Source organism: Bos taurus, chromosome 21, assembly GCF_002263795.3.
Source record: "Bos taurus isolate L1 Dominette 01449 registration number 42190680 breed Hereford chromosome 21, ARS-UCD2.0, whole genome shotgun sequence".
Taxonomy (NCBI): Eukaryota; Metazoa; Chordata; class Mammalia; order Artiodactyla; family Bovidae; genus Bos; species Bos taurus.
The window spans coordinates 6,433,005-6,454,919 of record NC_037348.1 but is presented as its reverse complement, the minus strand read 5'-3'; the positions used below and the strand labels follow the sequence as shown (position 1 = coordinate 6,454,919).

At 42.3% G+C, this 21,915-nt stretch overlaps 1 protein-coding gene across 3 annotated transcripts in view; it reads right to left on the bottom strand.

The window, feature by feature from the left end:
- ADAMTS17 (ADAM metallopeptidase with thrombospondin type 1 motif 17) overlaps positions 1 to 21,915 on the bottom strand; it is a 410,186-nt gene that overhangs the window by 287,002 nt on the left and 101,269 nt on the right. For all 3 annotated transcript variants that reach the window (XM_024982263.2, XM_024982261.2, XM_024982262.2), the window contains exon 7: positions 20,304 to 20,347. In XM_024982263.2, the coding sequence (XP_024838031.1) occupies positions 20,304 to 20,347 (44 nt within the window). The remainder of the gene's footprint in view (positions 1 to 20,303; positions 20,348 to 21,915) is intronic.

Below are 21,915 nucleotides of genomic sequence, written 5' to 3'. Positions count from 1 at the left end.
GGGGTCGCAAAGAGTCATATATGACTGAGTGACTTTCACTAGAATTTTCACTTTCTGCTTTATTGACTAAGCCAAAGCCTTTGATTGTATGGATCACAACAAACTGTGAAAAATTCTTAAAAAGATAGGAATAACAGACCACCTTATCTTCCTCCTGAGAATTCTGTATGCAGATCAAGAGGCAACAGTTAGAACCAGACATGGAACAACGGACTGGTTCCAAATAGGGAAAGGAGTGCGTCAAGGCTGTATATTGTCACACTGCTTATTTAACTTGTATGCAGAGTACATCGTGCGAAATGCTGGGCTGGATGAAGTACAAGCTGGAATCAAGACTGCCGGGAGATATATCAATAACCTTAAATATGCAGATGACACCAGCCTTATGGCAGAAAGTTAAGAGGAATTGAAAACCCTTTTGATGAAAATGAAAGAGGAGAGTAAAAAAGTTGGCTCAAAACTCAACATTCAAAAAATAAATAAATAAAACTCAACATTCAGAAAACAAAGATCATGGCATCCAGTCCCATCACTTCATGGCAAATAGATGGGGAAACAATGGAAACAGTGACAGACTTTCTTTTCTTAGGCTCCAAAATCACTGCAGATGGTGACTGCAGCCATTAAATTAAAAGATGCTTGTTCCTTGGAAGAAAAGCTATGACCAACCTAGACAGCATGTTAATAAGCAGAGACATTACTTTGCCAACAAAGATCCATCTAGTCAAAGCTATGGTTTTTCCAGTAGTCATGTATGGATATGAGAATTGGACCATAAAGAAAGCTGATTGCTGAACAATTGATGCTTTTGAACTGTGGTGTTGGAGAAGACTCTTGAGAGTCCCATGGACTTCAAGGAGATCTAGCCAGTCAATCCTAAAGAAAATCAGTCCTGTATATTCACTGGAAGGACTGATGCTGGAGATGAACCTCCAACACTTTGGCCACCTGATGCAAAGAACTGACTCATTTGAAAAGACCCTGATGTTGGGAAAGACTGAAGGCAGGAGGAGAAGGGGACGATAGAGGATGAGATGGTTGGATGGCATCACTGACTCGATGAACATGAGTTTTAGCAAGCTCTGGGAGCTGGTGATGGACAGGGAAGCTTGACACACTGCAGTCTATGGGGTTGCAAAGAGCTGGACACGACTGAGCAGATGAACTGAACTGAATTCTATTGGGTGTTATTGATCACCTCACTTTACTCTCACAATAATGCTGGGTATCATTAACTCCATTTTACAGAAGAGAAGAGCCAGAAGTATCAGGGGACTCATAAAGGACAATGGTGGAAGAGGGGTTTGAGCCCTGATTTCCCTGTGAGACAAAGCTCAGACCACTGGACTGAGCCAAGCCGCAGCCCCTGAGGATGATTCAGTGTTCACTGCGGAGGTGGTGGACAGGATCACCCTGAGGGTTCCTGCAAAGGAAGCCATCGTAGGGACACCTCTCCAGCTCAGGGCCCTTGCTAGCTGAGGCAGGACTCACTGCGTAGGAGCCTGGCCCCTCACCTTTCCCGCCTGCTCATCCAGCTCCTGGCAAGAAGCTGTCTGAAGGCTCCCGAGGGTTTTGGGACATACAGTTATACAAATGGCTTCTCAGAAAGACCTGGTTTCCCATTTATGACTCTACTCTCCACTGTCTACCCCTGGCTGGGAGGGGTTCTGTGTTTCAAGCAAACTGCCTCAGCCTCATATATGTGAGAGCCACTCAGCAAGGTGTAGAGGCGTCCACTTCACTCCAAGCTCATCATAAAGCGCTTCTGGGCCACGAGGATGGGAGCATCAGGGAACACAGAGACAGCAGTCCTTCTGCTGAGGTCACACTGAGGTCCATGCGAAGTAAGAGGGCAGTGGCTGGCACACAGATGGCACTGACATTTCCCACAGGTTAGGGACTACATAACTGGCAGGGCATCTGCTTCAGAGTTGCCCCCACAGGCCACCCCAGCACAGAGACTGTGAAGGCATGGCCCAGTGGCCTATGGAAAGTTCTGTAAGGCACCCACTCGCCAACCTGAAGGTAGGAGGGGGGCTCCACGGCTCAGAACCCTCCAGGGGCCATTCATTCTCGCTCAGCTCTCTTACTGTCCAGCCCAAAAGGCAATCAAGCATCACCAAGTGTTCTGTAGTCTCTGTGTAGTTACAAAACAAAGATACCCCACATAAAAACATATCCATGTATTTTCACAATTTTTAAAAGTATTTCAGCATTATGTAACTTTAGTCATGACCCTGGCATGAGGAAGAAGAAAAAAAAAATTTAACTTGGTCCCCTGGGGCCATTGGTTTCAGTGTGGACTTCCTGCCAAGCCCCAAATAAAAATCCCCTGCCCTGGTTCAGGCTGTGTTCTGTGTGGAAACTCATAGGTGCAAAAGAACTCCCCCCCGCCCCCCCGCCCCACCATGCAGACTTTAAGGTTCAGAAAGTATAAAGACCACACACTTCCACATGCAGACATGCACCTAGGCTAGTGTATACATACATATGCACAGTCACGTTTTTATTCACCACAGTCAGGCTCTTCAGGCCACGCCACAGGACACCCGCCCAAGGTGACCAGCAGGAAACCCTCTGTGCCCACCCCTTTCTTGCCCTCCTTTGTTTTCCTCAGGCAATTGGAGCTCTTACAAAGAATCTTTTAAAAGTCCATCTCCAACATCCAGACACGACTTAATTGGCATTTTTCATTAAATACTCTCTACCTAAAAAAAGCTTAATGGTGAGAGAAAAAGTTAGTTTACTCAAGTACACTCAGCCCTTCCATCTGCAATTAATTAAATCTGCAGATGCAGAGCTTACGGATACAGAGGGCCGAGTTATACCGGGCCACTTTATATAAGGGACTTGGGCATCCATGGACTTCGGTATCCTCAGGGGTCCTGGAATTAATCCCGTGGATACCAAGAAAAGACTGTATATACTTTTTAGCTTTCCCAGTAATCCTATTAGCTGAGAAATTCAAGCTGAATTTACAGGGAGCAAAGCCCTAACATTGATAGAATGTGACTTTCCTAACTCTCTTAAGGGAATGACCTATTTTTTTATTGTATGATAAAGAAGGCAGCACTTGCCCAAATAGTCCGAACCCCTAATTGCTAGGTACATGCATATTTTATTCCCCAAATTAAAATCTTTCATAAAACCTCTCAAAAAATCACAGGATGGTCAAGAACATAATTATAATCATAATTTCTGACAAACAGATGAATTTGTTGAAGACCTCAAGTTGTCTGATTTGGGACAACTAATATGTCATTAAATGTTAAGCCTTCTCCTTTGCAAATTTCTCAGAGAAAACACAAAAGACATAGTGTGGATAAGCCTGAAACTGAAGCAGGGTGCGCCATGCCCATGAGATGGGTATGAGGTAAGGATACGGACACAACAGGACTTGTTTATTAAATGGGGCAGTTTCCCCAGAAGGCAATCATGTGAGAGGACTTCTAACAAACAATCTTGAAGCAAAACTGAATTGTGACTTCTGTAAAGTCTCAAGGAATAACAAAGTAAAGTAAAATGAACAAATAGCAAAGCCCCCAGAAACAAAGAAACTTGAGACTGACTAATAAAACTTTTGTATTTTTACCTCAAACATTTTCCAGCCTCACTCAGCGAACAGCACATTTGACATCTCTCCAGTTGCAAACCAAAACGAAGCTTGAGCAACACCATGAAAACAGAGAAGATGAATGCTCACTCTGAAGGAAATCCACAAGGGAGTGTCCACAGTTCCAGCCATAGCACCAGGACTGGAATAAGCAAATGGTCCTCTAGAGTAACTACTGTAGAGGGGATAATGTACAGCCAGATATATACGTACTGATGTCTGTTTTCATATACAAAACTTGCTCTTACTTTTTTCCTGCCTGAGCCTTAAATTATGACATCACACAGTTAAAAATTCTCTTCTTCCCTGATACATGCAGTGAATAAAAACCCAGCTGGGGCAGTGTTATGACACTGTAGCCCCAGCCTCCCTTACCTCTCACTGGCTCCCAGCACTTTTTACATCTGTGGCCTCATGCAGGGCTGGCCTGAAACAGACTTCTGAAGGAGATGCTGCTTCATTCCTGGACGCCCTTATCCTGTCAGTGAAGCTCCCTTCCTCCTTCACAGACGGGCCTGCTGCATGGCGGTCAGTGGCCACGTCTATGAATAGTCCCTGGGTTCAGACACATCTCTCAGGGAGCTCAGTGACAGTGCTGTGGGTCACACAAGCAAGGGTCCTCCATCAAAGTTTGGGGACAACTATATCCAGGCTATGGTTTTTCCTGTGGTCATGTATGGGTGTGAGAGCTGGACTGTGAAGAAGGCTGAGCACCGAAGAATTGATGCTCTTGAAATGTGTTGGAGAAGACTCTTGAGAGTCCCTTGGACTGCAAGGAGATCCAACCAGTCCATTCTGAAGGAGATCAGCCCTGGGATTTCTTTGGAAGGAATGATGCTAAAGCTGAAACTCCAGTACTTTGGCCACCTCATGCGAAGAGTTGACTCATTGGAAAAGACTCTGATGCTGGGAGGGATTGGGGGCAGGAGGAGAAGGGGACGACAGAGGATGAGATGGCTGGATGGCATCACTGACTCGATGGACGTGAGTCTGAGTGAACTCTAGGAGTTGGTGATGGACAGGGAGGCCTGGCGTGCTGTGATTCATGGGGTCGCAAAGAGTTGGACATGACTGAGCAACTGAACTGAACTGAACTGATGGGAAGGGACCATCAAGCCAGAGCAGCAGGGCCCCAGGACACCACCTGGGCTCAGAGCCCCTTGGCAGCCTCTCCCTGGCCTGCTGCGTGACGTAGTTCACAAGGTTGTGGAGTATTCCCATTTTCCTTTGTATAGGATTATCACATCCCTCTCCTGAGGGAGTAAATGGGAGGATTTTCCAGTAATTAAAAACTTTTATGAGGCCAAGGAAGGAAAAAGCTAAATCTCGATAATTAAAACTAAATTCACGAAACCTGAATTTGCTGTGTTTAGTCAATAAGTTGTGTCCAACTCTTTTGTGACCCCATGGACTGTAGACCACCAGTCTCCTCTGTCCATGGGATTTCCCAGTCAAGAATACTGGAGTGGGTTGCCATTTCCTTCTGCAGGGGATCTTCCTGGCCCAGGGATTGAACTCACATCTCTTGCACTGGCAGGCAGGTTCTTTATCACTGAGCCACCAGGGAAGCCCTTGAATTAGGCTGTCAAAAAAACCTGACCATAGCTCAACCTACAGCTGAGGACAGGAGCAGGACAAACATCCCACATCTCCTGACCATAATTAAAACGTGTCTGGTCTTCAGTAACCTGTTGGTTATTTAGAAATGTATTACGTACTCTCCACATGTTTGTGTTTTTTACAGTTTTTTCCTATCGTTGATATCTAGACTCATAGCATTGTGGTCAGAAATGATGCTTGATATGACTTCAACTTTCTTAAATTATTTTGAGGCTTGATTTGTGACCCAATATGTGATCTATCCTGGAAAATGTCCCATGTGCACTTGAGAAGAAAGTGTATTCTTCTGCATTTGGATGGAATGTCCTGAAGATATCAGTTGGGTCCATGGGGTCTAATGTGTCATGTAAAGCTTGTGTTTCCTTATTCATCTTCTGTTTTGATGATCTGTCCATTGGTGTAAGTTAAATGTTAAAGTTCCCTACTAATACTGTATTACTGTCAATTTCCCCTTTTACGTCTGTTAATGTTTGCCTTATGTATTAAGGTGCTCCTATTTTAGGTCCGTAAATATATACAACTATTATATCTTCTTCTTGAGTTGATCTCTTGATCATTATGTAGGATCCTTCCTTATTTATCCTGATATTCTTTAAGTTCTATTTTGTCTGATATGAGAATTACTACTCTGGCTCTCTTTTGATGTCTGTCTGCATGGAATATCTTTTTCCACCCTCTCACTTTCAGTTTCTATGTGTCTCTAGATCTAAAGTGAGTCTTTTGTGGACAGCACATATATGGGTCTTGTTTTGTATCCATTGAGCCAGTCTGTGTTTCTTGGTTGGAGTGATTAACTCACTTATATTTACAGTAATTACTGATACATATGTTCCTATTATACTGTATATATCCATATATACTGATATATATGTTCCTATTGACCTAACAGAAGCAGAAGATATTAAGAAGAGATGGCAAGAATACACAGAAGAACTAAACAAAAAAGATCTTAATGATCCAGATAACCACAATGATGTGATCACTTACCTAGAGCCAGACATCCTGGTATGCAAAGTCAAGTGGGCCTTAGGAAGCACCACTATAAACAGAGCTAGTAGAGGTGATGAAATTCCAATTGAGCAATTTCAAATTCTAAAAGATGTTGCTATGAAAGTGCTGCATTCAATATGGCAGCAAATTTGGAAAACTCAGCAGAAGCCACTGGAAAAGGTCAGTTTTCATCCCAATCCCAAAGAAAGGCAATGCCAAAGAATGCTCAAACTACTGCACAATCGCACTCATCTCACATGCCAGCAAAGTAATACTCAAAATTCTCCAAGCCAGGCTTCAATAGTACATGAACCATGAACTTGCAAGTGTTCAAGCTAGATTAAGAAGCAGCAGAGGAACCACAGATCAAATTGCCAACATCCGTTGGATCATCAAAAAAGCAAGAGAGTTCCAGAAAAACATCTATTTCTGCTTTTAATGGACTATGCCAAAGCCTTTGACTGTGTGGATCACAACAAACTGTGGAAAATTCTTAAAGAAATGGGAATAACAGACCACCTTAACTACCTCCTCAGAAACCTGTATGCAGGCCAAGAAACAACAGTTAGAACCAGACATGGAATAACAGACTAGTTCCAAATAGGAAAAGGAGTACATCAAGGCTATATATTGTCACTCTGTTTATTTAATTTATATGCAGAGTACATTATGCAAAATGCCAGGCTGGATGAAGCACAAGCTGGAATTGAGATTGCAGGAAGAAATATCAATAACCTCAGATATGCAGATGACACTACCCTTATAGCAGAAAGTGAAGAACTAAAGAGCCTCTTGATGAAAGTCAAAGAGGAGAGTGAAAAAGGCTTAAAACTCAACATTCAAAAAACAAAGATCATGGCATCAAGTCCCATCATTTCCTGGCAAATAGATAGGGAAACAATGGAAACAGTGACAGATTTTCTTTTCTTGGGCTCCAAAATCACTGCAGATGGTGACTGCAGTCATGAAATTAAAAGATGCTTGCTCCTTGGAAGAAAAGCTATGACCAACCTAGACAGCATATTAAAAAGCAGAGACGTTATTTGTCAACAAATGTCCATCTAGTCAAAGCTATGGTTTTTCCAGTAGTCATGTATGGATGTGAGATTTGGACTATAAAGAAAGCCCAGTGCCTAAGAATTAATGCTTTTGAACTGAGGTGTTGGAGAAGACAGTTGAGAGTCCCTTGGACTGCAAGGAGATCCAACTAGTCCATCCTAAAGGAAATCTGTCCTGAGTAGTCATTGGAAGGACTGATGCTGAAGCTGAAGCTCCAATACCTTGGCCACCTGATGCAAAGAACTGACTCATTGGAGAAGACCCTGATGCTGGGAAAGACTGAAGGCAGGAGGGGAAGGGGACAACAGAGGATGAGATGGTTAGATGGCATCGTGACTCAATGGATATGTGTTTGAGCAAGCTCTGAGAGTTGGTGATAGACAAGAAAGCCTGGCATGCTGCAGTCCACGGCATTGTGAATAGTCGGACATGACAGAATGAACTGAATTGATATTTCTATTGGCATTTTCTTAATTGCTTTTGGTTTGTTTTTGTCGTTCTTTTCCTTCTCTTGTGTTTCCAGCCTATAGAAGTCCCTTTAACATTTGCTGTAAAGCTGGTTCGGTGGTGCTAAATGCTCTTAACTTTGTCTTGTCTGTAAAGTTTCTGATTTCTCCAACAATTTTGAATGATATCCTTGTTGGGTAGAGTATCCTTGGCGTAGATTTTTCCCTTTAGGTACTTTAAATATATCCTGCCATTCCCTTCTGGCCTGTAGAGTTTCTGCTGAAGGATCAGCTGTTAATTGTATGTAGCTTCTTTTGTATGTTACTTGTTGCTTTCCCTTGCTGCTTTTAATATTCTTTCTTTGTGTTTAATCTGTTACTTTGATTAGTATGTGTCTTTGTGTGTTTCTCCTTGGGTTTATCCTTTGTGGGGCTCTCTGCACTTCTTGGACCTGACTATTTCCTTTCCCATGTTAGGGAAATTTTCAACTATAATCTCCTCAAAAAATTTCTCAGATCCTTTCTTTTACTTTTCTTCTCTGGAACCCCTATAGTTTGAATTTAATATCATCATATATTTAATATCATCCCAGAGGTCTCTGGGACTATCCTCAATTCTTTTTCCTTTATTCTGCTCTTCAGCAGTTATTTTCACTGTTCTCTCTTCCATGTCATGTATCTATCTTCTGTCTCAGTTATTCTGCTACTGATTCCTTCCAGGGTATTTTTAATTTCAGTAATTGTATTGTTTGTCTCTGTTTATTCTTTACTTCTTCTAGCTCCTTGTTAAGTGTGTTAACTGACTCTTGCACTCTGTTCTATTGTTGAGGTTTTAGGTAATCTTTACTACCATTACTCTGAATTCTTTTTCAAGTAGTTTGCCTATTTCTTCCTCGATTATTTGGTCTTGTGAGTTTTTACCTTGTTTCTTCATTTGCCTAATATTTCTCTGTTTTTTTACTCCAACTTACTGTGTCTGAGGTCCCCTTTCTCCAGGCTATATAGTTGTAGTTCTTCCTTTTGGTCTGTGCCCTCGGTGAGTGAGGTTGGTCCCGTGGTTTGTTTAGGCTTCATGTTGGGAGGGACTTGTGCCTACATTCTGGTCGGAGGAGGTGAGTTTTTTCCCTCTGGTGGGCAGGGCTGTGTGAGGTGGTATGTTTAGGGGTGTCTGTGGAAAGTCTGTCTGCAGATGATTAGGTTTGTGTGTATCTTGCTTGTTGTTTGGGTCAAGCATCCTATACTGAGTGCTGCTGAAAGTTTGGTGATGCTGGGTCTTGGGTACAGCTGGAGTCTTTGTAGGAGTTATCACTAATTAATACTCCCTGGGATCAGAACTTTTCTGGCAATTTAGTGCCCTGAACTCAGCACTCCCACCCCAGAGGCTCAGGCCCCATCACTGGCTGGGGAAGCAAGATCCCACTAACTGCTTGTTATGGCATTAAAGCTGATTAAAACAAACACAGTAAAACAAAAAACAAAATAAAATTTTTTTTAATTTCTAGAAACAAATGACAATGAAAACACAATGACTCAAAACCTAAGGGATGCAACAAAAACAGTTCTAAGAGGGAAATTTATAGCAATACAATCCTATCTCAAGACACAAGAAAAACCATAAAATACACAACCTAACTTTACCCTAAAACAACAGGAAAAAGAACCAAAAAACCCCCAAAGCTAGTATGAGGATAGAAATCATAAAGATCAGAACAGAAATTAACAGAAAAGAAATGGAGACAAAAGTAAAGATTAATAAAACTAAAAGCTGGTTGTTTAAGATAAATAAAGTTACAGTTAGCCAAACTCATCAAGAAAAAAAGGGAGAAGACTCAAATCAACAAAATTAGAAATGAAAAAGGAGAGGTTACAACAGATAATGCAGAAATACAAAGAATCCTAAGAGACCATTATGAGCAACTATATGCCAATAAAAAGACAACCTGGAAGAAATGGACAGATTCGTAGAAAACTTCAACCTTCCAAGACTGAACCAGGAAGAAATAGAAATTATGAACAAGTCAATCATAAGCACTGAAATTGAATTTGTGATCAAAAATCTCCAAAAAACAGAAGCCTTGGAGCAGACAGTTTCAAGGTGAATTCTATCAAATGTTTAGAGACAAGCTAATGCCTATCCTTCTCAAACTCTTCCCAAAAAATGAAGGGGAAGGAACAGTTTCAAACTTATTCTATGAGGTCACCATCACCCTGATACCAAAACCAGATAAAGACATCACAAAAAAAGAAAATTACAGGTCAATATCACTGATGAATATAGATGGAAAAATCCTCAATAAAATTCTAGCAAACAGAATCCGACAACACATTGGAAGAACCATACATCATGATCAAGTTGGGTTTGTCCAAGAGATGCAAGAATTCTTCAATATCTGCAAATCAATCAATGTGATACACCATATTAACATATTTAAATGTAAGAGTCATATGATAATCACAATAGATACAGAAAAAGCTTTTGACAAAATTCAGCACCCATGTATGATAAAAATTCTTCAGAATGGGCATAGATAAATACAATATAATAAAGGCCATATTTAATACACTCAAACATTATTCTCAATGGTGAAAAACTGAAAGTATTTCCTCTAAGATCAGGAAAAAGACAAAATTGCCCACTCTCATCACTATAATTCAACATAGTTTTGGAAGTCCTAGTCATGGCAATCAGAGAAGGAAAAGAAATAAAAGGAATCCAGACTGTAAAAGAAGAAGTAAAACTCTCACCGTTTGCAGATAATATGATGCTATACAAAGAAAACCCTAAGGATACTATCAGAAAATTATTGGAGATAATCAGTGAATTGCCATGGATAGAACCTCCACAGCAATGTTGAATAAAAATAGCAAGAAGCAATATTCTTTTTTTGTTCCTAGTCCTATGAGGAAAGGATCCTCTGGAAAAGAGAACTGCTATCCACTCCAATATCCTTGCCTGGAGAATTCCATGGACAAATGGGCATGGTGGGCTACAGTTCATGGGATAGCAAGGACTTGGATACGACTGGGTGACTAAGCAGACACACAGGCAATCAGTGAATTTAGTAAAGTAACAGGATACAAAATCAATACACAGAAACCACTTGCATTCTGATACATTAACAATGAAAACTCAGAAAGAAAATTAAGGAATCAATCCCATATACCACTGCAACAAAAAGAAAAAAAAAAAATCTATGAATAAAATTACCTAGGGAGATAAAAGTGCTGTATACAGAAAACTAAAAGACACTGATGAAAGAAATCAAAGCTGACACAAACAGATGGAGAGATATACAATGTTCTTGGACTGGAAGAAACAATATTGTGAAAATGACCATACTACTCAAAGCAAACTACATATTCTAAGCAATCCCTATCAAATTACCAACGGCATTTTTCACAGCACTAGAACAAAAAGAAAATTCACAATTTTTATGAAAACACAAAAGACCCCCAATATGCAAACAATCTTGAGAAAAAAGAACAGAGTTGGAAAAATCAACCTTCCTGATTTTATACTATACTACAAAGCTACAGTCAACAAGACAGTCTGGTACTGGTACAAAAACAGAAATATAGACCAATAGAACAAGATAGAAAGGCCAGAGATAAACCCGTGCACCTGTGGGCACCTCATCTTTGACAGAGGAGGCAAGATACACAATGAAGAAAAGACAGTCTTCAATAAGTGGTGCTACGAAAACAGGACAGCTGTGTGTAAAAGAATGCAATTAGAACATTTTCTAATACCATACACACAGATAAACTAAAAAAGGACTAAAAACCTAAATGGAAGACCAGAGACCATCAAAATCTTAGAGGAAAACATATGTAGGACACTATTTGATATAAATCACAGCAAGATCCTGTGACCCGCCATCCAGGGTACAGATAAAATAATACAAACAAAATAACAAGTGGGACCTAATTAAACTTAAAAGTTTTACATAGCAAAGGAAACTATCAGTTCAGTTCAGTCACTCAGTCATGCCTGACTCTTTGACCCCAAGCCAGGCTTCCCTGTTCATCACCAACTCCCGAAGTTTACTCAAACTCATGTCCATTGAGTCGGTGATGCCATTCAACCTCTGTTGTCCCCTTCTCCTCCCACCTTCAATCTTTCTCAGCATCAGGGTTTTTTCCAGTGAGTCAATTCTTCACTTCAGATGGGCAAAGTATTGGAGTCTCAGCTTCAGCATTAGTCCTTTCAATGAGTATTCAGGACTGATTTTCTGTAGGATAGACTAGTTGGATCTCCTTGCAGTCCAAGGGACTCTCAAGAATCTTCTCCAGCACCACAGTTCAAAAACATCAATTCTTTGACACTCAGCCTTCTTTATGGGCCAACTCTCACAACCATATATGACTATTGGAAAAACCATAGCTTTTACTAGATGGACCTTTGACAGCAAAGTAATATCTCTGCTTTTTAATATGCTGTCTAGGTTGGTCATAGCTTTTCTTCCAAGTAGCAAGCTTCTGTTAATTTCATGACTGCAGTCACCATCTGCAGTGATTTTGGAGCCCAAGAAAAGAAAGTCTGTCACTGTTTCCATTGTTTCCTCATCTATTTATCATGAAGTGATGGGACTGGATGCTATGATCTTTGTTTTTTGAATGCTGAGTTTTAAGCCAATTTTTTCATTCTCCTCTTTAACTTTCATCAAGAGGCTCTTTAGTTCCTATTCCCTTTCAGCCATAAGGGTGGTATCATTTGCACATCTGAGGTTATTGATACTTCTCATTGCAATCTTGATTCCAGTTTGTGCTTCATCCAACCTGGCACTTTGTATGATGTACTCTGTATATAAGTTAAATAAGCAAAGTGAGTGAAGCTGTCCGACTCTGCAACCCCATGGAATACAGTCCATGGAATTCTCCAGGCCAGAATACTGGAGTGGGCAGCCTTTTCCTTCTCCAGGGGATCTTCCCAACACAGGGATCAAACCCAGGTCTCCCACACTGCAGGCAGATTCTTTATCAGTTGAGCCACAGAAAAGCCCAAGAATACTGGAGTGGGTAGCCTATCCCTTCTCCAGCAGATGTTCTTGACTCTGGAATCAAGCCAGGGTCTTCTGCATTGCAGGTGGATTCTTTACCAACTGAGCTATCAGGGAAGTCCAAACTGAAAGTCACTCAATTGTGTCTGACTCTTTGTGACCCATTAGACTGTACAGTCCATGGAATTTGGAATTCTAAGCAAAAGGTGACAATATACAGCCTTGACATACTCTTTTCCCAATTTGGAACCAGTCCATTGTTTCATGTCCAGATCTATCTCCTGCTTCTTGACCTGCATACAGATTTCTCAGAAGGCAGGTAAGGTGGTCTGGTATTCCCATTACCTTCTTCCAACAACACAAGGTACAAGTCTATACATGGACACCACCAGTTGGTCAATACCAAAATCAGATTGATTCTATTATTTGCAGCTGAAGATGGATAAGCTCTATATAGTCAGAAAATATAAGACCAGGAGCTGACTGTGGCTCAGATTATGAACTCCTTATTGCAAAAATTCAGACTTAAATTGAAGAAAGTAGGGAAAATCACTAGACCATTCAGGTACGACCTAAATCAAATCCCTTATGATTATACAGTGGAAGTAACAAATAGATTCAAGGGATTACATGTGATCAATAGAGTGCCTAAAGAACTATGGACAGAGGTTTGTAACATTGTACAGGAGGTGGTGATCAAAACCATCCCTAAGAAGTAGAAATGCAAAAGGGCAAGATGGTTGTCTGAGGAGGCCTTACAAATAGCTGAGAAGAGGAGAGAAGTGAAAAGCAAAGGAAAAAAGGAAAGATATACCCATCTGAATACAGAGTTCCAAAGAATAGCAAGGAGAGATGAGAAAGCCTTCCTAGGTGATCAATGCAAGGAAATAGAGGAAAACAATAGAATGGGAAAAACTAGAGATCTCGTCAAGAAAATTAGAGATACCAAGGGAATATTTCATGCAAAGATGGACACAATAAAGGATAAAAATGGTATGGACCTAACAGAAGCAGAAGATATTAAGAAGTGGCAAGAATACACAGAACTATAAAAAAAAGTCTTCATGACCCGGATAACCATGATGGTGTGATCACTTACCCAGAGCCAGACATCCTGGAGTCAAGTGGACCTAAGGAAACACCACTACAAACAAAGCTAGTGGAGGTGATGAAATTCCAGCTTAGCTAATTCAAATCCTAAAAGATGATGCTGTGAAAAGTGCTGCACTCAATAGGCCAGCAGATTTGGAAAACTCAGCAATGGCCACAGGACTGGAAAAGATCAGTTTTCATTCTAATCCCAAATAAAGGCAATGCCAAAGAATGTTCGAACTACCACACAATTGTACTCATCTCACACACTAGCAAAGTAATGCTCAAAATTCTCCAATCTAGGCTTCAACAGTACATGAACCAAGAACTTCCAGATGTGCAAGCTGAATTTAGAAAAGGCAGAGGAACCAGAGATCAAATTGCCAACATCTGCTGGATTATAGAAAAATCAAGAGAATTTCAGAAAAACATCTACTTCTGCTTCATCGACTACGCCAAAGCCTTTGCCTGTGTGTATCACAATAAACTGTGGAAAATTTTTAAAGGAAACTATAAACAAGGTGCAAAGACAACCCTCAGAATAGTGGAAAATAATAGCAAATGAAATAACTGACAAAGGATTAATTTACAAAATACACAAGCAGCTCATGCAACTCAATACCAGAAATATAAACAGCCCAATCAAAAAGCGGGCCAAAGACCTAAATAGACATTTCTCCAAAGAATACATACAAATGACTAATAAACACATGAAAAGATGCTCAACGTCACTCGTTATTAGAGAAATGCAAATCCAAACTACAATGAGATGTAACCTCACACCAGTCAGAATGGCCATCATCAAAAAGTCTACAAACAATAAATGCTGGGAGGGTGTGGAGAAAATCTTCTTGCACTGCTGGTGGGAATATAAATTGATACAGCCACTATGGAGAGCAGTATGGAGAGTCCTTAAAAATCTAGGAATTAAACTATCATATGACCCAACAATCCCACTACTGGGCATATACCCTGAGAAAATCATAACTGAAAAAGACACATGTACCCCAGTGCTCACTGTAGCAGTATTTACAATAGGTAGGACATGAAAGCAACCTAGATGCCCATTGACAGATGAATGGATAAAGAAGTTTTGGTACATATGCAAAATGGAATATTACCCAGCTATCAAAAGGAACACATTTGAGTCAGTTCTAGCGAATTGGATGAACCTTGAGCCTATGATTCAGAATGAAATGAGTCTGAAAGAGAAAACCAAATGTCGTATATTAATGCATATACCTGGACTCTAGAAAGATCGTACTGATGAACCTATTTGCAGGGCAGCAATGAAGATGCAGACATACAGAACGGAACTGTAGACACAGTAGGCAAAGGAGAGAGTGGGATGAATTGAAAGAGTACCATGGAAACATATGTATTACCATATGAAAAATAGACAGCCAGGCAGAATTTTCTATATGATAAAGTCAGCTCAAACTAGTGCTCTTTGACAACCTAGAGTGGTGGGATGGATTGGGAGGTGGGAGGGAGGTTCAAGAGGGAGTGGACATATTTATACCTAGGGCTGCTTCATATTGTTGTATGCCAAAAACCCATACATTATTGTAAAGCAATTATCCTCCAATTAAAAGTAGATAAATTGAAAAAAAAAGATGCGTCTGGTCAGCCAGGCTGTGGAGAGACATGGCTGATCATGCCTGGACCACAGAGAGGCCTGGGGGTGGGGGAGGTGGAGAGCAAAGGATCAGCACAGCTTTCAGAGATGTCCCACGCCCACAGCCCTGCACTTCCCGGCACCCTCTTCTCACCTAGGAGCCCTCAGCATCAGGATGGTGGCAGGCAAGCAGATACTGGAGGATGAAGCAACTCAACAGAGGAAAGGCCACACCCCACAAAGGCAAGTCTGAAATATGCCCCATAGGGACCACAGTGAGGCAGCAGCTGCTTCTGTTAGAGAAGAAGCCTGCTTTCCCAGATTCTCCTGCCTCAAGAGTTGTCTTCAGTTCTCCTTGAGTGTGTCTTCCCCCAAGCTGGAGGTGAGTGGGACCCTTAGGTATCTTCCCTTCCCTCCCACAGTAGCCTAACAGGGTGGGAGGGTCTACCTGGCACAATTATTTAAAACTGTGTCCACTTGTCTGCTCAGCCAAGCTCCTGGCCAATGTGGAGCCACTTGGTGTGGCCTCACCCCTGCAGGAGTCAGGACTGCCTTAGAATCAGGGTCAGGGAAGCCCCCTCACCTGTGTCAGTAGGAACCCTGCAATGTGCACAAACGACATGTCGGCGTCTCGGGCTTCAGTCTTTACTAAAAGCTCAGGCGTGCAGAGGGCACTGTCATCCTTCGCCGTCAGCACCATCCTTCCTTGGTTAAGCACCCTCTTGGCAGACCCCCAGTACACACACGCATGGTGGACGTGCCTGGGTCTCCCCTGTGTCTCCCTGAAGGGCCAGAGCCCCCTTGCCCCCACGCAGGTCAGGGTAGAGAGAGGCAGTCACATGATTGAGGGCAGGCTGACACGGTGGCTGAGGGGGCCATTCCCCACAGCCCGGCCACCGACCTCTGCACAGGCCTCGCCCTGCTGGGCTCCCTCAGGTGCTAGCTGTGTTCCAAGCTGGTCCTCTAGCCTGGGTCAGTCCCACTTCTGACAGACGCCCTTCTGTTTGTCTCCACAGTCAGAAATCCTGTCTGGGGAGCTGAGCTAACGCAGACTGAGCAGTGTAGAGGGAGGTACTATTCATAGAACCCCGAGCTCCACTCAGTACCTCAGAGATTCTTCAAATGAATCATTCAAATTTAACTTCGAAGTTTAAACTATTTTAAAATTACTGTTAAAAAACAGGGATTTAAACATGTATAATAGTAGGTTACCTTTGGAGGCACACCTCTGGAGGACTTGAAGGAAGCATGAGGGAACCTTCTGGGGGCTGAGAACATTCCATATCTTATTACGAGTATTGCTCTGAGAGTACAGGGATATGATTACACAACAATGCACTTAATGCCACTGAACTACCCACTAAAAAATGGTTAGGATGGTAAATTTCATGTTATATATATATTTTACCACAATTTTAAAAAATAGATTAAGACTGAACTCAAAACACTCCTTTAAAATTATTTCAATAAATAAGATAGAAAACAAGTATAGGCATCAATGTTTTAAATCCATCAAGATTTGTACTCTTTACTTCCTATAAGTTATATCCTAAATAAAACAAGGGAAAAAAAACAACAACAACAACACTACTACATACCAAATATAAAATGTTGGTAAACACCAAGCTTCCCCAGTTTCTCAAGGTACCAGACTATTTCATTTTCTAAAGGACTCAGGACAGCCCCTCCTACTACAGCTGGATTCTGAGATTTGAGGCAGCTGCTCAAAATCTCCTGGCATTGGCAACCGCATATCTATGTGATTCAGATTATTTTTCCACTCTGTGGGATGCTGGAATGACAAAATCATAGTGACAGATTATGGATAAGTAGTAGCCAGGATTAGGGAAAGACAGGGAAGGAAAGGGTGATTCAGGGCCAGCCTAAGGGAACTGCTTGGAAGGGACGAACCAGTTTTGCTCTTGATTGTTGAAGTGGATGGACGAATTTACACATGATAAAATGTCATGGAACAACAGGTAAAAACAAACCCTAAAATGAACGAATGCAAAAATCAGTGAAACCTGAACAAGACTGTAGTCTAGTTCACTGCATCCTGCCAATCAGTTTCCTGGTTTTGGAAATCCACTAGTTGTGCAAGATGTCACTACAAGAAGCCGAATGATTGATAAGAGACTTTTCCGTACTATTTTGACAGCTTAAAGAACTTCTATAATCATTTCAAAATATGAAGGTAAAAAAGTATAGAAGTAAACTGGATGAGACTGCTGTAAGACTTCCATAAGCCCAGTGTTCAAATTATTATTTTCATCAAATGCACCCATTATTCTTACTGGCTAACTTGATACAAGTAAATTGTGACATATTAGGATAAATGTATACTAACAAACACCATGTGGGTTTTGTGACTGTTTTTAAAGAAACTGACAGTATGTGGTTAAGTGTCAAAGAGTAACATTATGGATTGCACTGTGTCCTCCCAAAAACTGTAAGTTGAAGCCACAACCCTCAGCGTGGAGATATTTGGGGACGGGGACTTTGAAGAGGTAATTAAGCTTAAATAAGGTCATCAGAGTGGGGCTGTGATCGAATATAAGTGGTGTCCTTATAAAAAGAGGAGTTTGGGGCACAGGTATACACAGAAAGAAGGCAGGTGAGGACACAAGCAGGAGACGGCCATCTGCAAGCCAAGCAGGGAGGCTCCAGGAGAGATCGAGCCTGTGGATGTTCTGGTTCTGAACGTCCAGCCTCCAAAACTGTGAGGCAATAACTGTCTGTGTTTAAGCCCCCCAGTCGTGATATTTTGCTATAACTGCCTAGCAGATGAATATAGGTCACACGGGGATGTGGTTTAGATGAGGGAAGGACACATGAGAGAGCCAGCTGCGGTGCAGATATGAAAGTGATATATTCAAAAAAAATTAAAGCTGGCTCTAAATTACATGAAAGAAAACCATTTCATCAGATGCACACCACTCAAAAATATTGGCGTCCATTCATTTGCATTCAATTTTATTCTTTCATTCAGTTAACAGTGGTGACCCAGCCTCTCTAGCCCTGCTAAAGGACACAACACATGGGTTAAAGCTGTCAGAGCTGACCTGTGAACACTGGGACAGAGCAGACAGTCCTCCAGGTAGCTTATGCTTTGGCAGTCCTGGCAGGGGACTGCCAGAGATGGACATACCCCAGTCCTCAGTCCTCTACAGTGTGAATCAGACTCAGACGGGCATCAGCTAACCCTCTGCTGAAGCCTACTATACGTTGCATTTGTCTAGTAATTCCATTATGGAGACAGCTCCCAAATAACAAAGCATGATTGGTTAGTTGGTTTTTAACACTTAGTTCTCAGACTTTAGAGGATTGATAAAGTATAGTATAAAAAAATCATTTTTAAATTCTGAAATGCGACATAAATGTTAGCTACCATTCTACAAGATTTGGAAAGACCTCGTAAGTGACCTTGTCCAAAGTGACCATTTTATGGATTATGGAGATTTACTAAGGGCTTCCCTTGTGGCTCAGCCGGTAAAGAATCGGCCTGCAATGCAGGAGACCTGGGTTCGATTCCTGGGTTGGGAAGATCCCCTGAAAAAGGAAATGGCAACCCACTCCAGTATTCTTGTCTGGAAAATCCCATGGACAGAGGAGCCTGGCAGGCTATAATTCATGCGGTTGCAAAGAGTAGGACACGACTGAGTGACTTCACTTCACTGAAGGTCACCCAGCTCATATGTGGCAGAGCCAGAGCAAAGGCTTGGGATTACCTGCTGCCAGGACTCAAAGGGAAGCACAGGTTTGTAACATCTGCTGCTGCTAAGTCGCGTCAGTCGTGTCCGACTCTGTATGACCCCATAGACGGCAGCCCACCAGGTTCCCCCGTCCCTGGGATTCTCCAGGCAAGAACGAGGGAGTGGGTTGCCATTTCCTTCTCCAATGCATGAAAGTGAAAAGTGAAAGTGAAGTTGCTCACTCGTGTCCGACTCTTTGCAACCCCATGGACTGCAGCCCACCAGGCTCCTCCATCCATGGGATTTTCCAGGCAAGAGTACTTGAGTGGGGTGCCATTGCCTTCTCTGTGTAATATCTGAATTTCACAATAATAGATATATTCAATTCTATACCATTTTCCTTCACTTTTCCTATAATTTCAGTTCCAAACTGTGCTTCTGATGGTGCAATATTTCAACCTCCTAGTGAACAGAAGTTTGTGCTACAGCAGACAAAACTGGCAACCTCTTGGTATTTCCCCTAAACCAAGTACTCTATTCCTGCACCCAAAGACCGGTTCCAATTTGAAATCTATGAGGGGTCTAGAGCAAGCCAGACATAACTGGGGACAGGAGAGAAAGAAAACAGCAGTGTAGGGGAATGTGGGGAAGGTGGTACAGGCCAAAGGGCGGGGGCGAGGGAAACTGTGTTTTCCTGTGTTATGTGTCAGCATCGCTACCGTTCAACCAGAAAGCGATGGGCCTGGGGCCAAGGCTGGGGGAACACACCAGTCCCACAACCCCGCAGTCACATCTCATCTCTGAAGACACTTGGTGAAGCTTCTGTCTCATGACAATCATGTAATTCAGTGAGGTCCCCCTCCTTACTGGTGACCAACAGGCTCAGCCAAGTGCAACCCAACTAGTCACCTCGGGGCAGCCTGGAGGCTCCTCCCCTGGACTGCACTTTTCATTCTTCCTTATTAACCCTGTCTAGATGACTTCTGCCATAAGAAATTGCAAAACTTTTTAGGAAAGAAGAAAAGTAAAATAAAATCAAAGACCAAATTTACCAAAAAAAGAGGTAACAGAAAAGGCACAGCTTCTCTAAGGATGGCGCTTTCAGACTGGAAGGCTTATCAAGTGTCCACATTATCAGAGAGTATGGAGTTATTATTTTAACTCTAAACTTACCAACGGTGTCACAAGGCTCATCTTTGTGTACGCAGAAATCTGTCCTAAAAAAATTTTTAAAAAGACATAGTAAGGTGTGTGCAGTACCTCCAAGAATGGGAGAAGAAAACATGTCAATTAATTTTGATTACTTGTCTTGCCGATAACAAAGTTAATACTTTATTTGTCATGAATTATAATGAAAAATAATAACTAGCAGTGTTTTGGTTTTTTTTTTTGCCAAGATTAGCCACATTTCCAGCTGATAGGCCCAGTAAACCCCACATAAGACCCTCTTTTCATAACTAAACTATTCCACACATAACACTTAGTTGCTGGAACGACTCCATCCAATGATGGAAGTTGCAGAAGATACTTACCAAATCATCTATCAGAGACAATTATTTGTCACTATCATCACACTACAGTGACTTCCGAAGTTACTCTGCTTGCGCAGGAATTAGTTTTATATGCTTGAATGACCATACATCACTTACATGAGAACACAACAAAAAAGTCATTTCTAAAAGTTATATTTTGGGACTTCCCAGGTGGTTCAGATGGTAAAGAATATGCCTGCAATGCAGGAGAACCAGGTTCAATCCCTGGGTTAGGAAGATCCCCTAGAGAAGGGAATGGCAACCCACTCCAGTATCCTTGCCTGGAGAATCCCACAGACAGAGGAGCCTGGCAGGCTATAGTTCATGAGGTTGCAATGAGTTGGACACGACTGAGCGGCTAACACACTGGGGGTCCAGCGGCTAAGACTCCACACTCCCCACGCAGGGGACTGGGGTTCAATCCCTGGTCAGGGAACTAAGATCCCACATGCTATGTGGCACAAACAAACAAACAAAAAGTTATGTTCTTTAGAGCTCCCTAGGATCTCCCAGGTGCGTGGCTGTGGACAAATGAAAAGCAAAGATGCTCGAAATCTGGTGTAGCCCTGGTTCTGCAGGCACCAGGGGCTCCGTCTGGACCCTTCTTTCTGCCCATAAATGCCCACAGGTGGAAGCTAACCAGAGCACTGTCTGAGGCAGTATCTTGCCCAAGACTTGGCGAGAACAGCAGTGCCTGACCCCACACTCATCCACCCACAGGGACCTGTGGGAGCTGGGAGAAATCACCCCCTCATCCACTCCAGTGAAGCTTCATGCTGAAACGCATTGTAAGGCACCTCTTCTCATTCGACTTTAAAAAAAATTCTCTGGGCAGACAAACAGGGCCAGCCTGACGACATGGGCACTAAGCAACGCTGAGAACGCAAGCAGCAGTCCTGCACGGGCCGTGCACCGCCTTCCCTTTCGGACAGCCCACCCCACTTCTGCATCCAATGTCCCCAGTTCCTCTCCCACCGTCTACCAAAAAAATCTATTCTCGTGGAAGGGATCTCCCACTCACACTGGGGACAATGGCAAGAAGGCAGTGTAATGCCATCAGCTTTCCTTTTCTCTCCCTCCAACCCACAGCACGTTCTGTTCTATTTGTCTCCATGATGTAACCTGGGCTCCCCAGGCGGTGCAGTGGTGAAAAAGCCACCTGTCAGTGCAGGAGATTCAAGAGACACAGCTTCAGTCCCTGCATTGGGAAGATCCCCCGGAGGAGGAAATGGCAACCCGCTCCGGTATTCTTG